The 18,351-nt window shown below is 37.3% G+C and overlaps 1 protein-coding gene across 1 annotated transcript; it reads left to right on the forward strand.

Moving 5' to 3' along the window:
* The first annotated feature begins 424 nt into the window (after nt 1–424).
* On the forward strand, nt 425–8,456 carry rhoua (ras homolog family member Ua). Its single transcript, XM_077563063.1, has 4 exons — nt 425–958; nt 1,231–1,289; nt 1,921–2,109; nt 2,885–8,456. Exons 1-4 carry the CDS (start codon nt 706–708, stop codon nt 3,167–3,169), a joined length of 786 nt encoding a protein of 261 aa, XP_077419189.1. The 5' UTR covers nt 425–705; the 3' UTR covers nt 3,170–8,456.
* The last annotated feature ends 9,895 nt before the right edge of the window (nt 8,457–18,351 follow it).

Consider the following 18,351-nt stretch of genomic DNA (forward strand, 5'->3'; position numbering starts at 1 on the left):
TCAGCCACCCTATATATTTAATTTTTGCTCAACGTCCAGCATTTTGTATGCAACGTTGGTTGCTTCAATGTGCTCTATAAATAAAGTTGAGTTGAGTATGGGTCAAGTCCCCCAGGGCCCAGCACAACTCTAACTATCCCCACTAAACTCTTAAATCAAATTAATTAAAGTAGTATTCCACCTACTAGTGTTAAATATACTTGCACATTTAAAATGTGTCAATATGGACTCAGCTGTGAAACAAAACAATCAAACAAACAAAAGTATTAAAATAGCGAATGCAAATCAATTGGTAGTTAATCTCTCTCTCTCTCTCTCTCTCTCGCTCTCTCTCTCTCTCTCTCTCTCTCTCTCTCTCTCTCTCTCTCTCTCTCTCTCTCTCTCTCTCTCTCTCGCTCGCTCACCTCACACACAACACACACACTACAGTGATGTCATTTGAAGGGGAGTTTGGGGCTGTGGGTCGGATCAACACTTTCATTGAATCTCTTCTCTTTCAAATGGACGCTGACTTTTTACGAAGCCACCATGTAGCTTATAACGGACACGCTGTCATATCGCGACCAGGAGTAGTTGAAGCCGCGCTCGCCTAGTCATGGAAAGTTAAACAAAAAGTAGTGAACGCGTCCTCGCCCGGAAGATAGCAGAAAAATGGGCGAAGTGAAAAGTGGCCGTCGCCCCGGCACTTTTTCGTAGGGCGGCTCCATGTCCCCCTCCTCCCCGTGCCAGATGCCTCCGAAGACAGCACCGGTGTCTCCTGCTCCGCCCGTCCCGCCGAGGAGGCTCCGTGGTCGGGATGGGGGTTCGGGCAGGACGCGGCGAGCCGGAGGAGCGGAGAGGCGGGTGAAGTGTGTCCTGGTGGGAGACGGAGCTGTGGGCAAAACCAGCCTGGTGGTCAGCTACACCACCAACGGTTACCCCACCGAATATGTCCCCACTGCCTTTGACAACTTCTCGGGTAAGATCATGATGGCTCTTCGTCGTCTTTAACCTTCTTCGCAAAATACACGTAGAAGAAAAAAACACTATTTACTGTCTTTATTTATAATGTGCAGTTTAATAGGTAAGGTTAGGTGTTACTCTAATGTCAGTGCCTCACCCATAATCCCCTCACCACACATCACTGAACTATTTTCCCCTCAGCGTGGAAATATTTTGAAGGTGCCGTGTGAATATTAGTACTATTTGGTGTTTCATGCTGTGTAAAAATGCGTGTGTTTGTGTGTGCAGCGGTGGTATCAGTGGACGGGCAGCCAGTCAAACTCCAACTCTGTGACACAGCTGGGCAGGTAATGGATCTCACACGCATACACACACTTCCTGTTGCTTTATTTGTAATCAAGACAATGTCCTGACAGTGAGAGGAAAACCTAAATCCGTCTCCTTTGTTCCAAAGTCGTTCTCAACTCATAGATTATCGTCTATTTTCCTGCCGTCCTATAATATTGTGTGAACATAACACAAAATACTGCCCAACATTTGAGGGTTGGTCTTTTCTCAGGACACCAGCTGAGGATGTGTGCTTTTGCTAGCAAATAATTCCCTGGCTTGGCGTTTGCAGCTGTTTGCCTGACATCAAGTATCAAATGGCATCGTAGCATGCCAAGTATTCATCGTGATTAGCTCAGAGAGGATCTACACTAATCTTCGTTATGCTCCCTATCAATGGGATCATTGGATGGACAAAAAGAGAGGAGAAAAATGAGATTTTAGCGATGTTTATGGCAACATATTTGATCTTGAGTAGCAATAGACCACACTTTTTTTTTTCAAATACCAAAGGAGGAAGCTCATCATCGTCGTCATTTCCTCCATCTGTTCCTACGTCTTCCTCTCCTTGTCAAAACACCCCCAAAAGTACAATTGCACTCATGTGTCGCCCCTGAGTGATGCTGTGTGGGTGTCCCCCCTCCTCTGCAGGATGAGTTTGACAGGCTGCGTCCGCTCTGTTACACCAGCGCGGACGTCTTCCTGCTGTGCTTCAGCGTGGTCAGCCCAGTCTCCTTCCAGAACGTTCCCGAGAAGTGGATCGCCGAGATACGGCGGCACGCCCCCTTCGCGCCGCTCGTTCTTGTTGGGACTCAGTGCGACCTCAGAGAAGATGTCAAGGTTGGGCCGCTTTTCATTTAACTGTCACGTAGTGATAGACTGAGAAGGTTTTTCCAGGGCCGATACCGATTATTAATAGTCAATGAGACCAATAAATGATATTTCAAGCTGATATTCATTTGCAAAAAAAAGATCAAATATTGGTGTCAACATTTAAAATAACTTTGTTGAAATGCCATTAAATATGTTTGTCAAAATAACTTTTCAAATGGTCAACACTTAGAAGGGTTTTCTTTTTAATTTTAAATATATAAAGAATAGACTAAAATAAAATATAAAATATAAATATATATATATATATATATATATATATATATATATATATATAAAAATATAACAAAAATTCCAGGATCATCAGCATGTGTTAAACTTAAGCAAGTAAATAGCTCCCTAAAGTCTTCTACTGTAAAGTTTTCAAAAATCTCAACATCATTTCTTAATTTTTTTTGTACTTTTTTTTTTTTTAAGTGTAGGGAGTTTCCAGTGTCAACATCATATTTTATAAAGTCAAGTGGAAATTTAAATAAACCGATAAATGAAAAGTCCCCTGTAGCTCACTGAGCTAATTTGGGATTTTCGTCAGGGGTCGTAAAAGGTTTCAAAAATGTCTGAACATGTTCAAAATTTGTCTGTGAACATCTTACAAATCCTGAAGAAAATCCCAAATTTGCATTAGCCGCTCAGCGATATACCAGCTTTATCGGCCTTCACATCCATAAAACATGCAGATAATCGGCCCGGTCGATAATCGGTCTATCCCTATTTTTCTCTACAGATCTTGATAGACCTGGCGAAGTACCGAGAGAGGCCGGTGGACCCAGCGGACGCTAGAGAATGTGCGGCTGAGATTGGTGCGGTGGCCTACGTGGAGTGCTCGTCGCTGACCCAGAAGAACCTGAAAGAAGTGTTTGACACGGCCATACTGGCCAGCCTGCAGAACCACAATTCCCAGAAGCGCTCGAGAGGCAAACAGAAACGGCGGACAAAGCAAATGCAGACGCCTGACAAGATGAAAAGTTTGTCCAAGTCGTGGTGGAGAAGGTACTGCTGTGTGGCGTGAAGCGCTCCGCATTGCTATCCTGGAGCACAAACATGAGCTGTCTGGCCCGAGGAATGTTGATGGAAACCAAAGTTACATTTGTCTTATCACATGAGATATTTATGACCGAACTCCAGTCTCTTCCTACATGCACAGTAAAAACAACAGGGCATTTGTTGTCCTACAACTAACCCAATCAATGGGTGATCCAACTGCTGCATGAACCTTTTGTTGGGATGTCTATCTTGACCTGCTGGAGCAGCGGACAAATGGCGGATGAGTCTGATTTAAACAAGAAGAGAAATATCATTGAAAATTCTCTTCCTCAATTTGAATGTGAAGACATGAAGACTCTTTCGTACCTCCTTCAGCGTCTGAGTTGCAACGTGTGTTTACGTGGCGTTAGAGCTCAATCCGGTTATTTGATAAGTCAAACTGAAAGCGGACATGTCTGGCGGTGATCGTACCAAATGGAAATTCTGGAAGTTGCAGCATGAGACCAAAAAGTAAGACACACAATTCCTGTAGACAACCGGAAGACGGTTGACATTTGGAAGAAGGAAAAAAACAATAGTAAGATACTAAAAGTGGTCGTGCTGAATAGAGTGAAAAGAAAAGAAAAGTCTTATACCGTAACAGGAAGTTAGTTGTTAACTCATTCACTGCCATTGACGGCTATAGACGTCAAAAATTCATTTGAACTATTTCTATTAGTTTAACATTTTTTTCCACTTTTGTTAACAAGAGTGTGAAAACCTAGATTTTTTTGTTGTACATTTAGAACAGATATAAAATTTGCGATTAATTGTGAGTTAACTAGTGAATTCATGCGATTAATTACAATTAAAAAAATGTAATCGCCTGCCGCCCCTAATTTTTAATAATCTTTTCTTTTTTTTAAATTGCGTCAGGCGATTGATTTTTTTTAATTGTAATTAATTACATGACTTCAATAATTAACTCACGATTAATCGCACATTTTATATCTCTTCTAAATGTTTAATATATATATATATATATTTTATTTTTTTTTTTAGGTTTTCATACTCTTATTAACAAAAATGGAAAAAGTGGAAAAGTAATAGAAATTGTTCAAAATAATTTTTGTTGTCTATAGCCGTCAATGGCAGTGAATGAGTTAAGTTGCATCTGTATGGAAGATCTTCACACTGGCGAAGATGACTGTAAATCTTCTGCTTGTTGGCACGCGCTTGACCGTGACTCTCATCCATTTCCCTGTTCAGATGTTTTTATTATCATGACATCACCACTCCTGTTGCCAGGTGCAGATGGTTGAGGCTTATCTGTTGGATTGTGGCACACTGTATGAACAAAAAGTATGCGGACATTCCACAGACAGGAAGTGAATATGAATGAAAATATGGAGTTAGTCCCTCATAACTGAAAGACTTTTACAAGATGTTGGCGTGTATCTCTGGGATTTTTATGCCTATTTCATCCAGCTGTGAGATCAGCGATGTTGGACCTGAGAGAGGTTTGATTGGGTTCTTTCCTTAAATTGTTCACACAAACTGTAATATAATTGTCCAAAGTGTCTTAGCATGATTGTTGAAGTTAAACTCAGAAGGAACTTAATTGTCTTCTGAATCCCAAATTGAGAAATGTATTAACTCATTCACTGCCATTGACGGCTATAAACGTCAAAAATTCACTTGAACTATTTCTATTAGTTTCACATTTTTTTCCACTTTTGTTAACAAGAGTATGAAAACCCAGGGAAAAAAAATGTATTGTACGTTCAGAACAGATATAAAATTTGTGATTAATCGTGAGTTAACTATTGAACTCATGCGATTAATTACAATAAAAAAAAATAATCGTCTGATGCCCTAATTTTTTTTAGAACAGTTTCTTTTTTGTTTGATTACTTAATTATTTAAACTCAAGATTAATCACAAAATTTATATCTGTTCTTAATGTAACTCATTCACTGCCATCAATTTATTAAAAAATATATAATACAAATTTGGGGTGACAGGCAATTAATTTTTTTTTATTCTAACTAATTAATCACATGACTTAACTAGTTAACTAATGATTAATCACAAATTTTATATCTGTTCTAAATGTACAATTTAAAAAAATCTAGGTTTTCATACTCTTGTGAACAAAAGTGGAAAAAAAAAGTTAAACGAATAGAAATAGTTCAAATGAATTTTTGACGTCTATAGCCGTCAATGGCAGTGAATGAGTTAAGAGATGCATGTAAATAAATACTCTTGTTCGTAGAGTGTGCCATCAACCGTGTTTTAAGCAGAGGTGACTACTTCCCTGTAACTTCTTTTGCAGCCCGTTCAGCTCCATTTTGTAGCCAAAGACTGAAACATGAAGTGTGCATCATCCACACCTTCTTTTTGTGCATTGTTGTTACCAAAGTCAGGTCAAAAGTCTATAATTGTGTCTTTTCTCTAAGGTCTATTTGTAAAAACGGGTCTTTGTGTTTAGTGTGTCAGCATCAGAAGGGATGAGGGCGTGAGCAAGTTTGTATATGGAAAGATTTATAAGCGTGTTATTGAAAACACATGTAAGAAGGAGGCAAGCGTGACGACCTCAGAATATTGTTAATGTGTCCTGCGCAAATTCATTTAATATATTAAGATAGAGTAAAACGGTTTGCGTTTAATCCCATGTTCATAAACCCAATGATTTACTCAGTGTGAGAAAGGTTTATGAATTAGGTTTTAACTCATTCACTGCCATTGACGGCTATAAACGTCAAAAATTCATTTGAGCTATTTCTATTAGTTTAATCTTTTTTTCCATTTTTGTTAATAAGAGTATGAAAACCTAAAAAAAAAAATATATTAAACATTTAGAAGAGATATAAAATGTGTGATTAATCGTGAGTTAATTATTGAAGTCATGTGATTAATTACAATTAAAAAATTCAATCGCCTGACGCAATTTAAAAAAAAGAAAAGATTATAAAAAATCAGGGGCGCCAGGCGATTAAAATTTTAGAGTATGAGAGTATGAAAACCTAGATTTTTTTTATTGTACATTTAGAACAGATATAAAAAGTTGTGATTAATCATTAGTTAACTAGTTAAGTCATGAGATTAATTAGTTACAATGAAAAAAAAAATTGCCTGTCACCCCAAATTTGTATTATGTTTTTTTTAAATGAATTTATGGCAGTGAATGAGTTAATCAGTGACATTAAAAAAAAAAAAGAAGTGCCTATTAGACGTTTTCTGTAACAAGCCAGCAAGTTTGGTCACAAGACGTAAATCAATATTGACAAAACCAAGTTTCGATTTTAGTATCAAGCTGTGATTGTATCACTGGAATTGTTTGGTCATTCAGATGTTCCAGCTGCCAGTGAAAGGCTCCTCTGTGTCCATCCTGATAGCGATACATTGTTTGTCGGCGGGGAAAGGGCGCACAAAGAGGCCTGTCTTGCAGTTTATGTGCAGACTCTCAGGGTGACGACACATGGAAGTAGGCCAAAGGTCACGAGGACCCTCATGTTGGTTGACGGTTTTCCTTGTCAGCTTTTTCCGGCTTTTACTCTGATTTAAAGATGAGAGAAAGATCTGTAATCATTCATATGGATTCGATTGTCATTTTAGATTGTTTATACTTGATGATTTTTTTTGGCATTTACTGTAATCAACCAAGAAAACAAATAGAATTGTTCACGTTAGTGTGACCAGATGTCGGTTTTAAGCCTCTTGTTGCCAGCCCCGTTGTTTTGTCCCGCTTTAACCCAGGTCCTGTCCCCGGCGTCACAGGTTATTTTCAAGTCAAGCCAATTGTTTGAGCTGCATGTATGTCAACCACACAGTTGTCATGGCGATTCGTATGACACATCTAATCACATCTCATCGCTAACAGGCATGTTTTCATCATGTTGGATCGAGAACTACTTCCTGCTTCTGTGTCTAAAAAAACATGGGAAATGTAGTCCAACTAGCCTAACGCGGCGGTCGCCGGTCGGACCCAACGCAAGCTAAGCTTTTCTGCCGGCATATTTCTAATGTTATAATGTGGCACCACCGCAAAGTAAACGGCACAGCCGGCTTCCAGTAGCTGCCAGGACCGAGATGATAATAATGGTGAGGGCATTGATTAGTTTAGCATTGTTGAACTGTTAACCAAGACAGGATTTAGCATTAGCTAAAGCAATAATACAACCACCGGTAACCAGATTGACTTGCAATTAAAATAATGGTGACAATTTATTGTATATTTGATTTTTTTTAAGTTTGAAAACCAAAGTTCATGTTCCTCACTACCCTCTTTAGAAAAGCTATTTGACAGCTTTGCTATTTATGGTAAGTTAAGCAAATGTCCTATGATGGGCTGTGAACTATGTGTGATTGCTCTCTGACTCATAATATGGATTATGACTCATAAACTTGAACACAATATCCCTTTTTTGTTTCATTTGTTGCTGTTTTTTTTATATATATAAAATACCTAATAATACAATACAATACTCTTGAGCTTATTAACTCATTCACTGCCATTGACCTTTAGACGTAAAAAAAATCATTTTAACTATTTCTATTAGTTTAACTTTTTTTCCACTTTTTTTAATGAGTATGAAAATCTATGGGGGAAAATTATTGTACATTTAGAACAGATATAAAATTTGTGTTTATTCGTGAGTTAACGAGTGAATTCATGCAATTAATTACAATTTAAAAAAAATATCGCCTGACGCCCCTAATTTTTAATAATCTTTTCTTTATTTTTATCACGTCAGGTGATTAAAAATTTTAATTGTAATTTATTTTCTTAAAAAAAATAAAAATAATAATTTTAATTAATCGCATGACTTCAATAGTTAAGTCATGATTATTTACAAATTTTATATCAGTTCAAAATATACAATACAATTTTTTCCTAGGTTTTTCTATATAAAAAAATTAATAAAAAATTAAACCAATAGAAATAGTACAAATGAATTATTGACGTCTATAGCCGTCAATGGCAGTGAATGAGTTCATACATAAGCAGGCCGCCTAGATGGACGTATACATGTACTCTATGTAAAAAAAAAAAAGTTTTCTTTGTTTGTCATGTAAGTGGTAACAAATATAACCTGCTGCTGTGGTTGTTTGATACCATTTTGTCTGGCCAATCAATCAAATAGGACGTTTGTACACAAATTTTATACTTGGACATTTGCTTTAATACTTAGTTTAGAGGCTCTGTACATGTACTGTATGTGCAAGTCTGCCCTTGGAATGATTTACTAGTACATGACTTCCTTACTTCTGTGATGATTTCAGTTTACGAGTTAAATTGTACGGTAAATAAAACAGGAGTGTGATGCAAACAGGTTTTTTTTATTTCCTCCCAAATCTGAACCCGAACCCTGTACATGTGATTTGAGGTAATGTTTTGGTTTGTGGCTTTGTGATAACCAAGCAGAACAACAGCCGTGATGTACTCAGCTGATGCACATCAGGAGAGCGGAGACATGTTTTTTTTCCTCCATCTCGCAGCCAGATCATGTCAACATTGGCTGCTGCCAGAACCCTCAGCGAGTTATGCAAGCGCTTTAATTCGAAAGATGTCATGTGACACTCGCTTAGTGGCTCTTTTCTTGGGCGCGGCGTGTCGACGAGCCGCAAATGAATTCTGCCTGGGAATCGACCTGGCCGCTCGGCTTTGCGGTGACGTTGTTGTGGTGAGATAAGATGTTCAAGCTTCGAAGCTGGACAATTAGTTTCACATTTTAAGTCATAAGATTCGAGCTGGGAAAAAAACAACGGTAGCCGAGAATAAATCCTGCACTTGTGACGTTTGCGGAGTCTTACTGGAATATTATTTATAAATATAACTAAATAGTCATGGGTTGCTCATGTTATGTTTCATAATTGTAGAGTGCCTTTATGGCAGGATTAAAGTATGACAGTAATGACGCGCAAACGTCTCCATAAGTCGCCACTGTTTTTTTGTTGCTAATGCTAATGACCTCCCAGTGGTCGCTTTGACATAATAAAGTAGAAAATAGAAGGGCACACACAAACAATACAAAATCCATTTTAACACAAGTCTGTAGCGGAGAAGAACCTGGCAGGGGAACATGCAGCATTGTTTCCCCCCATAGCAGTCATAATAACCGTAATTGCCCCCCCTGACGACAATCCTTTTCAAAGACTTTTCATCGGTAATGTCACTACAAAAGTGCCCATAAATGAGGACTTTACATCATTTTTTTTTTTTTTTCTGGAGGACTTAGTTATCAATTGCGTGTTGTTTGTTCTTTTGGACATCAAACTGTGGAAAATGTGTGCTACCCAAACGACACAAAACGATTTGATTTCCACAGAGAAACAAGAAACAGATGCATGTCAGAAATTTACATTTTTGTTTTGGTGTTTATTACTGCAATATGTCACTTGTGCACATACACGCAAAAAAAAGGAAACGTGCGTGTTTGTAGCCTGCGTTTATTGCAAAGAGTGACGACAGTTCAGAAGAAGTAATTCAATGGCATTTTTTTTTTTTTACTATAGACTGAACTAGTTTGCATATTTATGTGTGCATGATTTTAACTGCAAACTTTTTGGGCTCTTATAAGATTGCCAGGTTTTCACAACGTTGATTTATATGAGTCATTTGCACCCCCTCCCCCCCACCCAAAATAAATAAATAAATAAATTCACAATAACATTATCTGCACAATACTTTCCTCACTAAGCAAAGTGTTCCGCAAATATTTATTTTAATTACATAGATAAATTACATGGACCAGATTAATTTGAACTACCTTCAACACTGAGAAGTAGATATTGCCTGCGCCCACTTTCTAAAAATAGATAGAATTAAATAAAATAATTTTCATCGTGATAATTTACATTGATGTTTCTGCATTTGGCAATTAATTATTATATTATATTATTAGTATGGGATTTTTTTTAATAGGTTTTAGGTGAACTAATGAATACACACACGCTTGCACGCACACACACAACGCACATACACATACTCACCCTCATACAAAAAAAAATACAAAAAAAAAAATATATATATATTAAAAAAAATAAAAAAGGAGAGCAATGATGACATGTCAAATCGAATGAACAATACTGAGCTCTCCATAAGAAGAGAGAGAGAAAAAAAATTAGATAGAATAATTTGAATCTTATCATCATCAGTAGTCATGTGGGTTAGCATTGGATCATTCAGAAATCATCAGGGAACTTCTGGAGTCAGTTGACTGCACTGAGAGAAAAGGGGGTGAATCATTTCGCATGCCCAATTTTTCCGTTTTTTATTTGTTAAAAAAAAAAGTTTAAAATATTGCATACATTTTATTCCCTTTACAATTGTGTCCCACTTGGTGTTGAATCTTCACCCCAAAAAAAAAATCAAATTTTGTATCGTTAAGTTTGAAGCTTGAAATGCGGCAAAGTCAAAAAGTTCATGGGGTTCTAATACTTTCGCAAGGCACTGTATAATGATGGCGGAGTAACTACACACAACCTGCCTCTCTTGACGGTGTGAAAAAGTACGAATATAAGTACAAAGAATAAAAAGGAAAACTGTTATGTAACAAACACGCATGCACCATTTGAGAGCTTATATCTGAATGGCATCATTGAAATCCTCTGCGGGCCACGGGAGGCCAAAATTCACTCATTTATTTTTCCGTATACAGTATTTGATGATAATCATGACTGTGGGGGCAATATTTCATTTGCTAATTTGATGTAAAAAATAAAAAAAAAATCCCGTTACATTCAGTCCCGTTATTCAAATTAGACTTTCTTTAAAATAAAACAATGGCACACTTTTTTCTTCTTTTTTTTTTTGCTGCCTGAACTGGGCCAAAACACATTTTGCATAGTTCAAAATGTGTATTATCAGATTTAGCTTTTAAAAACACAGACATGTAAGTTTATTTTGAAAAAAAAAATGTTTGTCCTATTTTATTATTAAAATAAACAATATGAAGAATGGAATATGGCCCTTGAGCACAGGTCTGCCCACACCTGATACGGATTGAGCACAAGTACTGTATTTGCCACCGGCTCTCCCTCAATACCGCAAAATCCCACAAACGTCATCCCTCCTAACCTTCTTTTCCTTATCACTGTTGCAATTCCAGCATGTTCCCATGAAACTCTCCCGTCCCCGCAGACCATCGCCTCACCCCTCATCCAATGACTGCTCTGCGTGTGCGCGCGTTTGACTTTTTATGCGTGATCTCATCCATGTTTGCATGTGTGTTCAAAGTTCACACAGCGTGACATTTACACAGTCGGGAAAGAGCGTAAGGCGTACACTCCCCCCCCCCCCCCACACTGCCTCCTCCGTCTCGTCTCCCGACACATCTCCTCCCTGCGGACGCCTCACGACAGCTGACCACTGTGTTTACATAAGCACATTAGTGAGGCACATCGCACTGTAGACGCGACTGCCAGGGTCAAAATCCACTTCATTCTGCTGACCACAACCCTGGCTGTACACGCGCACAAACAGAATTTAGCAAACATTTGTCCCGAGTGTTATTTTTCCTTACCAAAACGTTTATGGATTGAAGTCCCTTTAATCACGGTGGATACGTTCCAGGCCCAGTAAGTGAAAAGCTAAAATATAGAGAGATTATATGATCGTAAAAGAAGCTTTTTAAAGTGTTACTGTGTCTGTAAAAGTGCACAATAAAATAACGGGTAATTTAACACACTGTATTTAAACCACAAAATGTTCAACTAAATTGTATAATTTCACCTCTAAACCACATCATTTTACATAGTAATTAACCGCTAGCTTAATGCTAATGCAACAGACAGGCTAATTATACATCATCAATATAGAGAGATTATATGATCTTAAAAGAAGCTTTTTAAAGTGTTACTGTGTCTGTAAAACTGCACAATAAAATAACGGGTAATTTAACATACTGTATATAAACCACAAAATGTTCAACTAAATGGTATAATTTCACCTCTAAACCACATCATTTTACATATTAATTAACCGCTAGCTTAATGCTAATGCAACAGACAGGCTAATTATACATCATCAAACAGAGCAGTAACACATACAAACATAACTGTGAGGGAGCTGTCCACTAGGACTGGGAATCTTTGACTGTCTCACGATTCGATTAGATTCCAATTTTTGGGACCTGCGAGTCGATTCTGAACGATTTTTAGATTAGGGGAAAAATTGATTGACAATTATTTCTGCTTCAATTTATAGATATGCAAAAGAATTGTCACGATCTACTCTGACTCGCTAATACTAATTAGCGCGCTACTCGTGGCACTTTTATCACTCAAAAGAACGACTAGTCATGCAAAACGCTTCAGGGACGTATACAGAGAAGCATCTTAACATCCTACGCTTAAAAAAAAAAAAAAAAAAACTTTTATTGGGATAACTTGATCAAGACTTTTTGCTTCTATGTGGCTACAATTTAACAATACAATTTATCAGAACGAGCGGAACCACACTGCCCCTAAGTGGCCAAATCGTGTACAACATGAACAGTGCTCCCAATAAAGGCGAGTACAGAGTACAGTATGAAATAATTGAAATAAAATCGATTTTGTGTATATATATTTTCAGTGATGTAGATATGTGTTAAGTGTTTTGTATGTGGGCGGGGTCACCCTTCAATTAAGGTTGGTGGTTTGAGGCCACCACTTCAAGAGGGTTTCAGAAATCTGTTTGGAAAAGAGATGCCTGTGGTAGGTGGGGGGGTGGGGGATACTGCTGTACACTGCTGTGGTGATTAAAGCAACAATGAAGAGCTCGTAAATATTTTTTTCATCAGTTTTTTTTTTTTTTTTTACCACCAACTCAGAGGCCACGGCCATCCTCGGCTCGTAAGAGGCCACAACAACACAAATCTTACAATAGCACAAAACAATACTGAGAGGCATATTTTCTCTGTTCTGTGGGAACCACAAATATTCAAATGTTAAATGTGGTACTAATGTATTTACAGCGAATGGGTTCTCTTGCTTTCGCGTAATTGTTTAATGTGTAATTGCTAGGAGTGGGAATCTTTGAATGTCTCACGATTCGATTCCGATTTTTGGGTTTGTGATTCGATTCAGAATCGATTTTCGATTTGGAAAGATTTTTGATTGACAATGATTTGATTGACAATGATTTTTGTTTCAATCTATAGATGTGCAAGGAATCGTAATGATCTACTCCAGTCAGACTCGCTAATGCTAATTAGCGCGCTACGCTACTTTTATCACTCAAAGGAACGGCTCCAAACTGCAAAAAAAAAAAAAGTTTATTAGAATAACTTGATCGTGACTTTTTCCTTCTACTCTCTAATGTGGCTACAACTTAACAGTGTATTAGACCGTGTGGAACCACACTGCCCCTCAGTGGCCAAATTGGGTACAACATGAACAGCGCTCCAAATAAAGGCACACATTGACAAAGGCAAGACAGTATAAAATAATTTAAATAAAATCGATTTGGGGACATTTAAAATCGATTCTGAATCGTACTAAATGAGAATCCCGATTCTTATGAGAATTGATTTTTTTTGGGGGCACGCCCCTAGTAATTGCTTGACGTGTGGCATAAAATGGTACTACACTGAAAGCACACAACTTAAAATTGGGATTTGCTTGTAGGCTATGTGGTAAAAACCCATAAAAAATTATCGCCTAAAAATGACTCACGAACGTTAAGATGCATTATAACGGGAGAACACTGTGTAATTTAAACTTTGATTAGATAGCGTTGATTTATGGCCAATCAGCTTCCTCTCTCCTTCCTTGTCCTGTTCAGCTGCGTCTCATCTTTGTATTTTTAGCTGTTATGGTTTGTTGTTATGTTTCATGCTTGCTTCCTGTGCTCCACAAACACAGCATTTGTAATCTTTACAATGTCATCTCAGTCTGCATAGACTTGACTCGGGCCCGGACAATTGCAACTTAGTAAAATGTTGATCCACATGACCCACATGTGAGCAGGCCAAAAAAAGATGAAAGCAAACTATTAACAGGATATGTGACGCTTAGACCAACAAGGCGGCTTGGAAAACGCATTCGGAACAACTGAGCATTCCCAGCAGGGAGAGGAGAACAGTGGTGGGGTGTTTGTCTCGGGTTTGAAGTGTATCCGATTGAACCAAGCCTCTCCATGCATGAATAGCAGAGAAGATGAAAACTCTCAGTAAAGACGTCCTCAGCGACTGGACTCAGCTGTGATTGGACGATCATAAATGACATCATTCGGCTGACCCTTTCCTTGAATAAACACGTTGCGTGCTTGTTTTGGTGAAGTCATTCGCGTGAGAGGGAAAAAAAAAAAAGTTTAATTTTACAGGAATCTTTTTCCTCAGTGCCTCACCATGAATCAACAAGATGTATTTACAAATGTTTAATGATATCACTTAATTAGTACAGTAGATTTTAAAAAGTCTATGCATCCCTGATGGGTTTTTGTGATAAAAGAGAGAGCGAAAGAGAACAAGATAAATATTTTTTTTAAAAATCACAAATTTACGTGACCTATAATCTGTACAACTCAGTAGTATATATATATATATATATATATATATATATATATATATATATATATTAGGGGTGTGAATTGCCGAGTACCTGGTGATTCGATTCATATCACGATTCATAGGTCACGATTCGATTCGATTCATCCCGATACGAATCTATAAATTGATTATTGCGATTTTTTTTTTTACTCAAATTTAGAAAATACTAAATACTGAACTTGTACATACATGTACACTGTATGATTTGTATGAAAATGTATTTATTTATCTGAAAATTCAGGTGGCAGTCTGTTTCATGTTTGAACAGCACTGAAATCAGATATTAAGGCTTAATGTTCCATTAATATAACATTCTTCCATGTTTAATGTCTGAATCCTAACCCTAAGTAAGACGTTTTGTCGAATATTCTCATAAAAATTGGATGTTAAAATCAATTCGGCCGCATATTGAATCGATTTGAGAATTGCGCGCGGTAATATCGCGATATATTGCCGAATTGATTTTTTCACCCATCATATATATATTTATTTATTTTCAAAATTGGAATTAAGAATGAATGAAACAAAAGAATGAACAGAATTAACAAAACCAAACATATTTTTTTGGACATTTTTGCCAAATAGTTCATCGTTGGCTTCATTCATGTCATAACAAAATCTTGCAAACACATGTGGGAAAATGTGTTATGGCATGTTTTGGGAATGTGGGAAAAAGCCGCAGGATCTGGAGAAAACCCATGCAAGCACATGAAGAACATGCAATTTCAGTCAGGCCAGAGTAGAGATTCAAACCTCCAACCTTACAACTGTGAGACTGTTCTGCTAACCACTAGGCCACTGTGCCACCATAAATACATAGAAATACAATTTTATGAACTATTGTTTGCATATTAAATTCTAATCTTCTCTACTCATAAATTGGGGATTTTATCTTTTTTTTCTTTTTTTTTTTTAACCGTACATGGCTGTGACTGATTTGTTAAGACACGAACGGCTGCTATCTAAAATCGTAGTAACCGTGCCACATTCTTCTGAACTGCAACCATCGGTCACGTGTTACCCGGCGGCGGCCGACCGTATGATCCCGAGAGCCGCTCGCTCCATCTCGACGTCAGAGCTGCTTGTGGCAATCGCTGCAGCCGTCGTTTCCCATCGGGTCACAAGACAATCTCGCCCAATCACAAGATCTGTTCCTAACAATCCATATCCAAACCAAATCTATTCACGGCCTCAGTGTTGAAAAGTTGTTGTTTGTTTTTTTTGTGTGCCGCAGTTGCATGTGACTGTGAAACAGCTTCTCTTTCACTAGTACAATGCTAATGCGTTGGTCACATTTTGATTAAGAACACTTATTAATGTTCCTCAGTGTGACGGTGGATGTTTTGTTTGGAGATACCAACAGTAGCAACGTGTCGCTATTAGAAAGCGATTAGCAACGCAATTAATGGCCGACGTTGTAATTGGAAGATGATCATTCAGTTCACATTGAAAACATGAACATCAGTACACCAGTACTGAAAGATTGCTTCCTGAGTCTAAGCAATGTGTTACGATATTTGGCCTGAACCTGTCGACTTTGCACATTCCACGTCCTGAGAGTCGACTTTGTCAATGTCTTCACCTTTTGACACGACTCAGCTCACATTGCACGTGACCCTTTTAGCGGGGTTATAATAGTTTGGGCTTTTTATTTTTATTTTTTTTTTATGGGTCACTTTTAGGGGTGTGAATTGCCTTGTACCTGGCGATTCCATTCGTATCACGATTCATAAGTCACGATTCGATACCGATTAATCCCAATGCGAATCTATAAATTGATTATTGCGTTTTGTTTTTTTTTCACTCAAATTTAGAAAATACTAATCAATAAATTTCTACATGTACACTGTAAGATTTGTATGAAAATTTATTTATTTATCTGAAAATTCAGGCTTATAACTGAGCCACTGCATTTAATTTAATATTTTATTTCAGTCTGTTTCATGTTTGAACAGCAATGAAATAAAATATTAAGGCTTAATGTTCCATTAACTCGTTGACTGCCAAAAACGTTAAATAACGTTTAGTAAAATCATAGGGAGGAGTGCCAAAGACGTTAAAAGACGTTTGTTTCAAAACAGAGGTGAAACTAACCATTTTCTATTGTTGATTACTGAAAAACGGAATAAGGTAGAAACAAACTTTTTTTTCTGATGAAAGATGAAAGTTCAATCTTTCATTTGGTAGTATGTGTGTTTCCATAGTCCAAACACATAATTTTCTGTGGACCTTGAAAGATCAGTCAAAATGCTTAAATCGGCTGGCACTGGCGACATCCCGTTTCTGAAAACGTCTGGCAGTCAAAGAGTTAATATAACATTCTTCCATGCTTAATGTGTGAATCCTTAATGTGTGTTTTGTTGAATATTCCCATACAAAAATAGATGTTTAAAAATCGATTCGGCCACATATCGAATCGATTCGAGAATATCGCGATTTATCGCCGAATCGATTTTTTCCTCTTTTTTTTTTCTGGAGAGTTCAGTATTGTTCAATCGATTTTTTCTAACCTTCCTAGTCACTTTGATTAGCTTTTATGGATTTTAAAAAAGGGTCACTAATTATAGTGTCATAAAAATCAAGTAAAACTACAATCCTCAGAGGAAGGATAAGGTACTGAAATAAATACATTGAAAATGAACCCTGAAAGCTCATGCATGATTTTAATTGACAAAGATGAAAAAAATGACATTTTTGCTATAGTCTAGTTATTTTTTTAAGACAATGTTTTATTCAATTTTAGTTTTAGCTTTTTTGTTAGTTTTTGAACCTGTTTGCACTGTGCATGTGGCATAAAGCCCCCCCAAAACTTACAAAAGCTATTAAAAAATAAAATAAATCTACACACCCCTGTTCAAATGCCAGTTTTTTTGTGATATAAATTTTGTGATTAAAAAAAAAATAATAATAATTTCAAAACTTTCAGCCAGTGAACTTCAACTTCTTAGTTTAAACTTCCTGTGTGGAGTTTGCCTGTTCAACTTTTCAACTTTACGCTTGTGAGGCATTTCAAAAGCATGCTTCTTAGTTGAACTTCGAATCTGAATCTTCCCAATTTGGCTTTCAACCAGCCCAGGCTGTAAATTTGGCGGATGGGATCTCGTTCATCTGCCACCCTCATGAGCAAAAGCGGTCAAGAAAATGGATGGATACAGTACATAAAAATTTAAAAAAAAACGTTTTTTTTTTCCCATCACAGTCAAATCTGCTGCCTTGGGTGTCACTTGCCACAAAAACAGAATAGCCACTGGCGCAGCAATATATTTTACTTGAAAAGCACGTTCTCTTATCTTATCAGCCCGTGCTGGAGTGAGTAAGACAAGTCTGAGTGAAGCCATATTGTCAGCAAAAGAATACTTTTTTTTCTCAAAAGGCTCCAAATCTATTCCGTGACTAACTAAATAAATGAGATAAAGAAGGGGGAAAGGCCATGACAGCATCATGTGCAAATGATTACAAGTGTAAAGGGAGAGAAAATGTTTTTAATCAAATGTTCTTGTCTTGCAATGAAACACATCCCCTCATGTGACATAATCCACTTTTTTTTTGTTGCACACTTTCAGAGCAGTGCTTTTTTTTGTGTGTGTGGAACATTTCATACTTTTTGTGCATGGGTTTCTAATTGTCTCCCACACTAAAGATGAAACATTTTGCTAACTCATTCACTGCCATTGACGGCTATAGACGTCAA

This window comes from Vanacampus margaritifer, chromosome 4 (assembly GCF_051991255.1).
Source record: "Vanacampus margaritifer isolate UIUO_Vmar chromosome 4, RoL_Vmar_1.0, whole genome shotgun sequence".
Lineage (NCBI taxonomy): Eukaryota > Metazoa > Chordata > Actinopteri > Syngnathiformes > Syngnathidae > Vanacampus > Vanacampus margaritifer.

Excerpts from the sequence above, each read along its gene's own strand:
- rhoua (XM_077563063.1), top strand. The coding sequence starts at position 706 with ATGTCCCCCTCCTCCCCGTGCCAGATGCCTCCGAAGACAGCACCGGTG. Across the intron at positions 959-1,230 it reads TGCCTTTGACAACTTCTCGG|CGGTGGTATCAGTGGACGGG; the intron begins GTAAGATCATGA and ends TTGTGTGTGCAG. Across the intron at positions 1,290-1,920 it reads TCTGTGACACAGCTGGGCAG|GATGAGTTTGACAGGCTGCG; the intron begins GTAATGGATCTC and ends CCTCCTCTGCAG.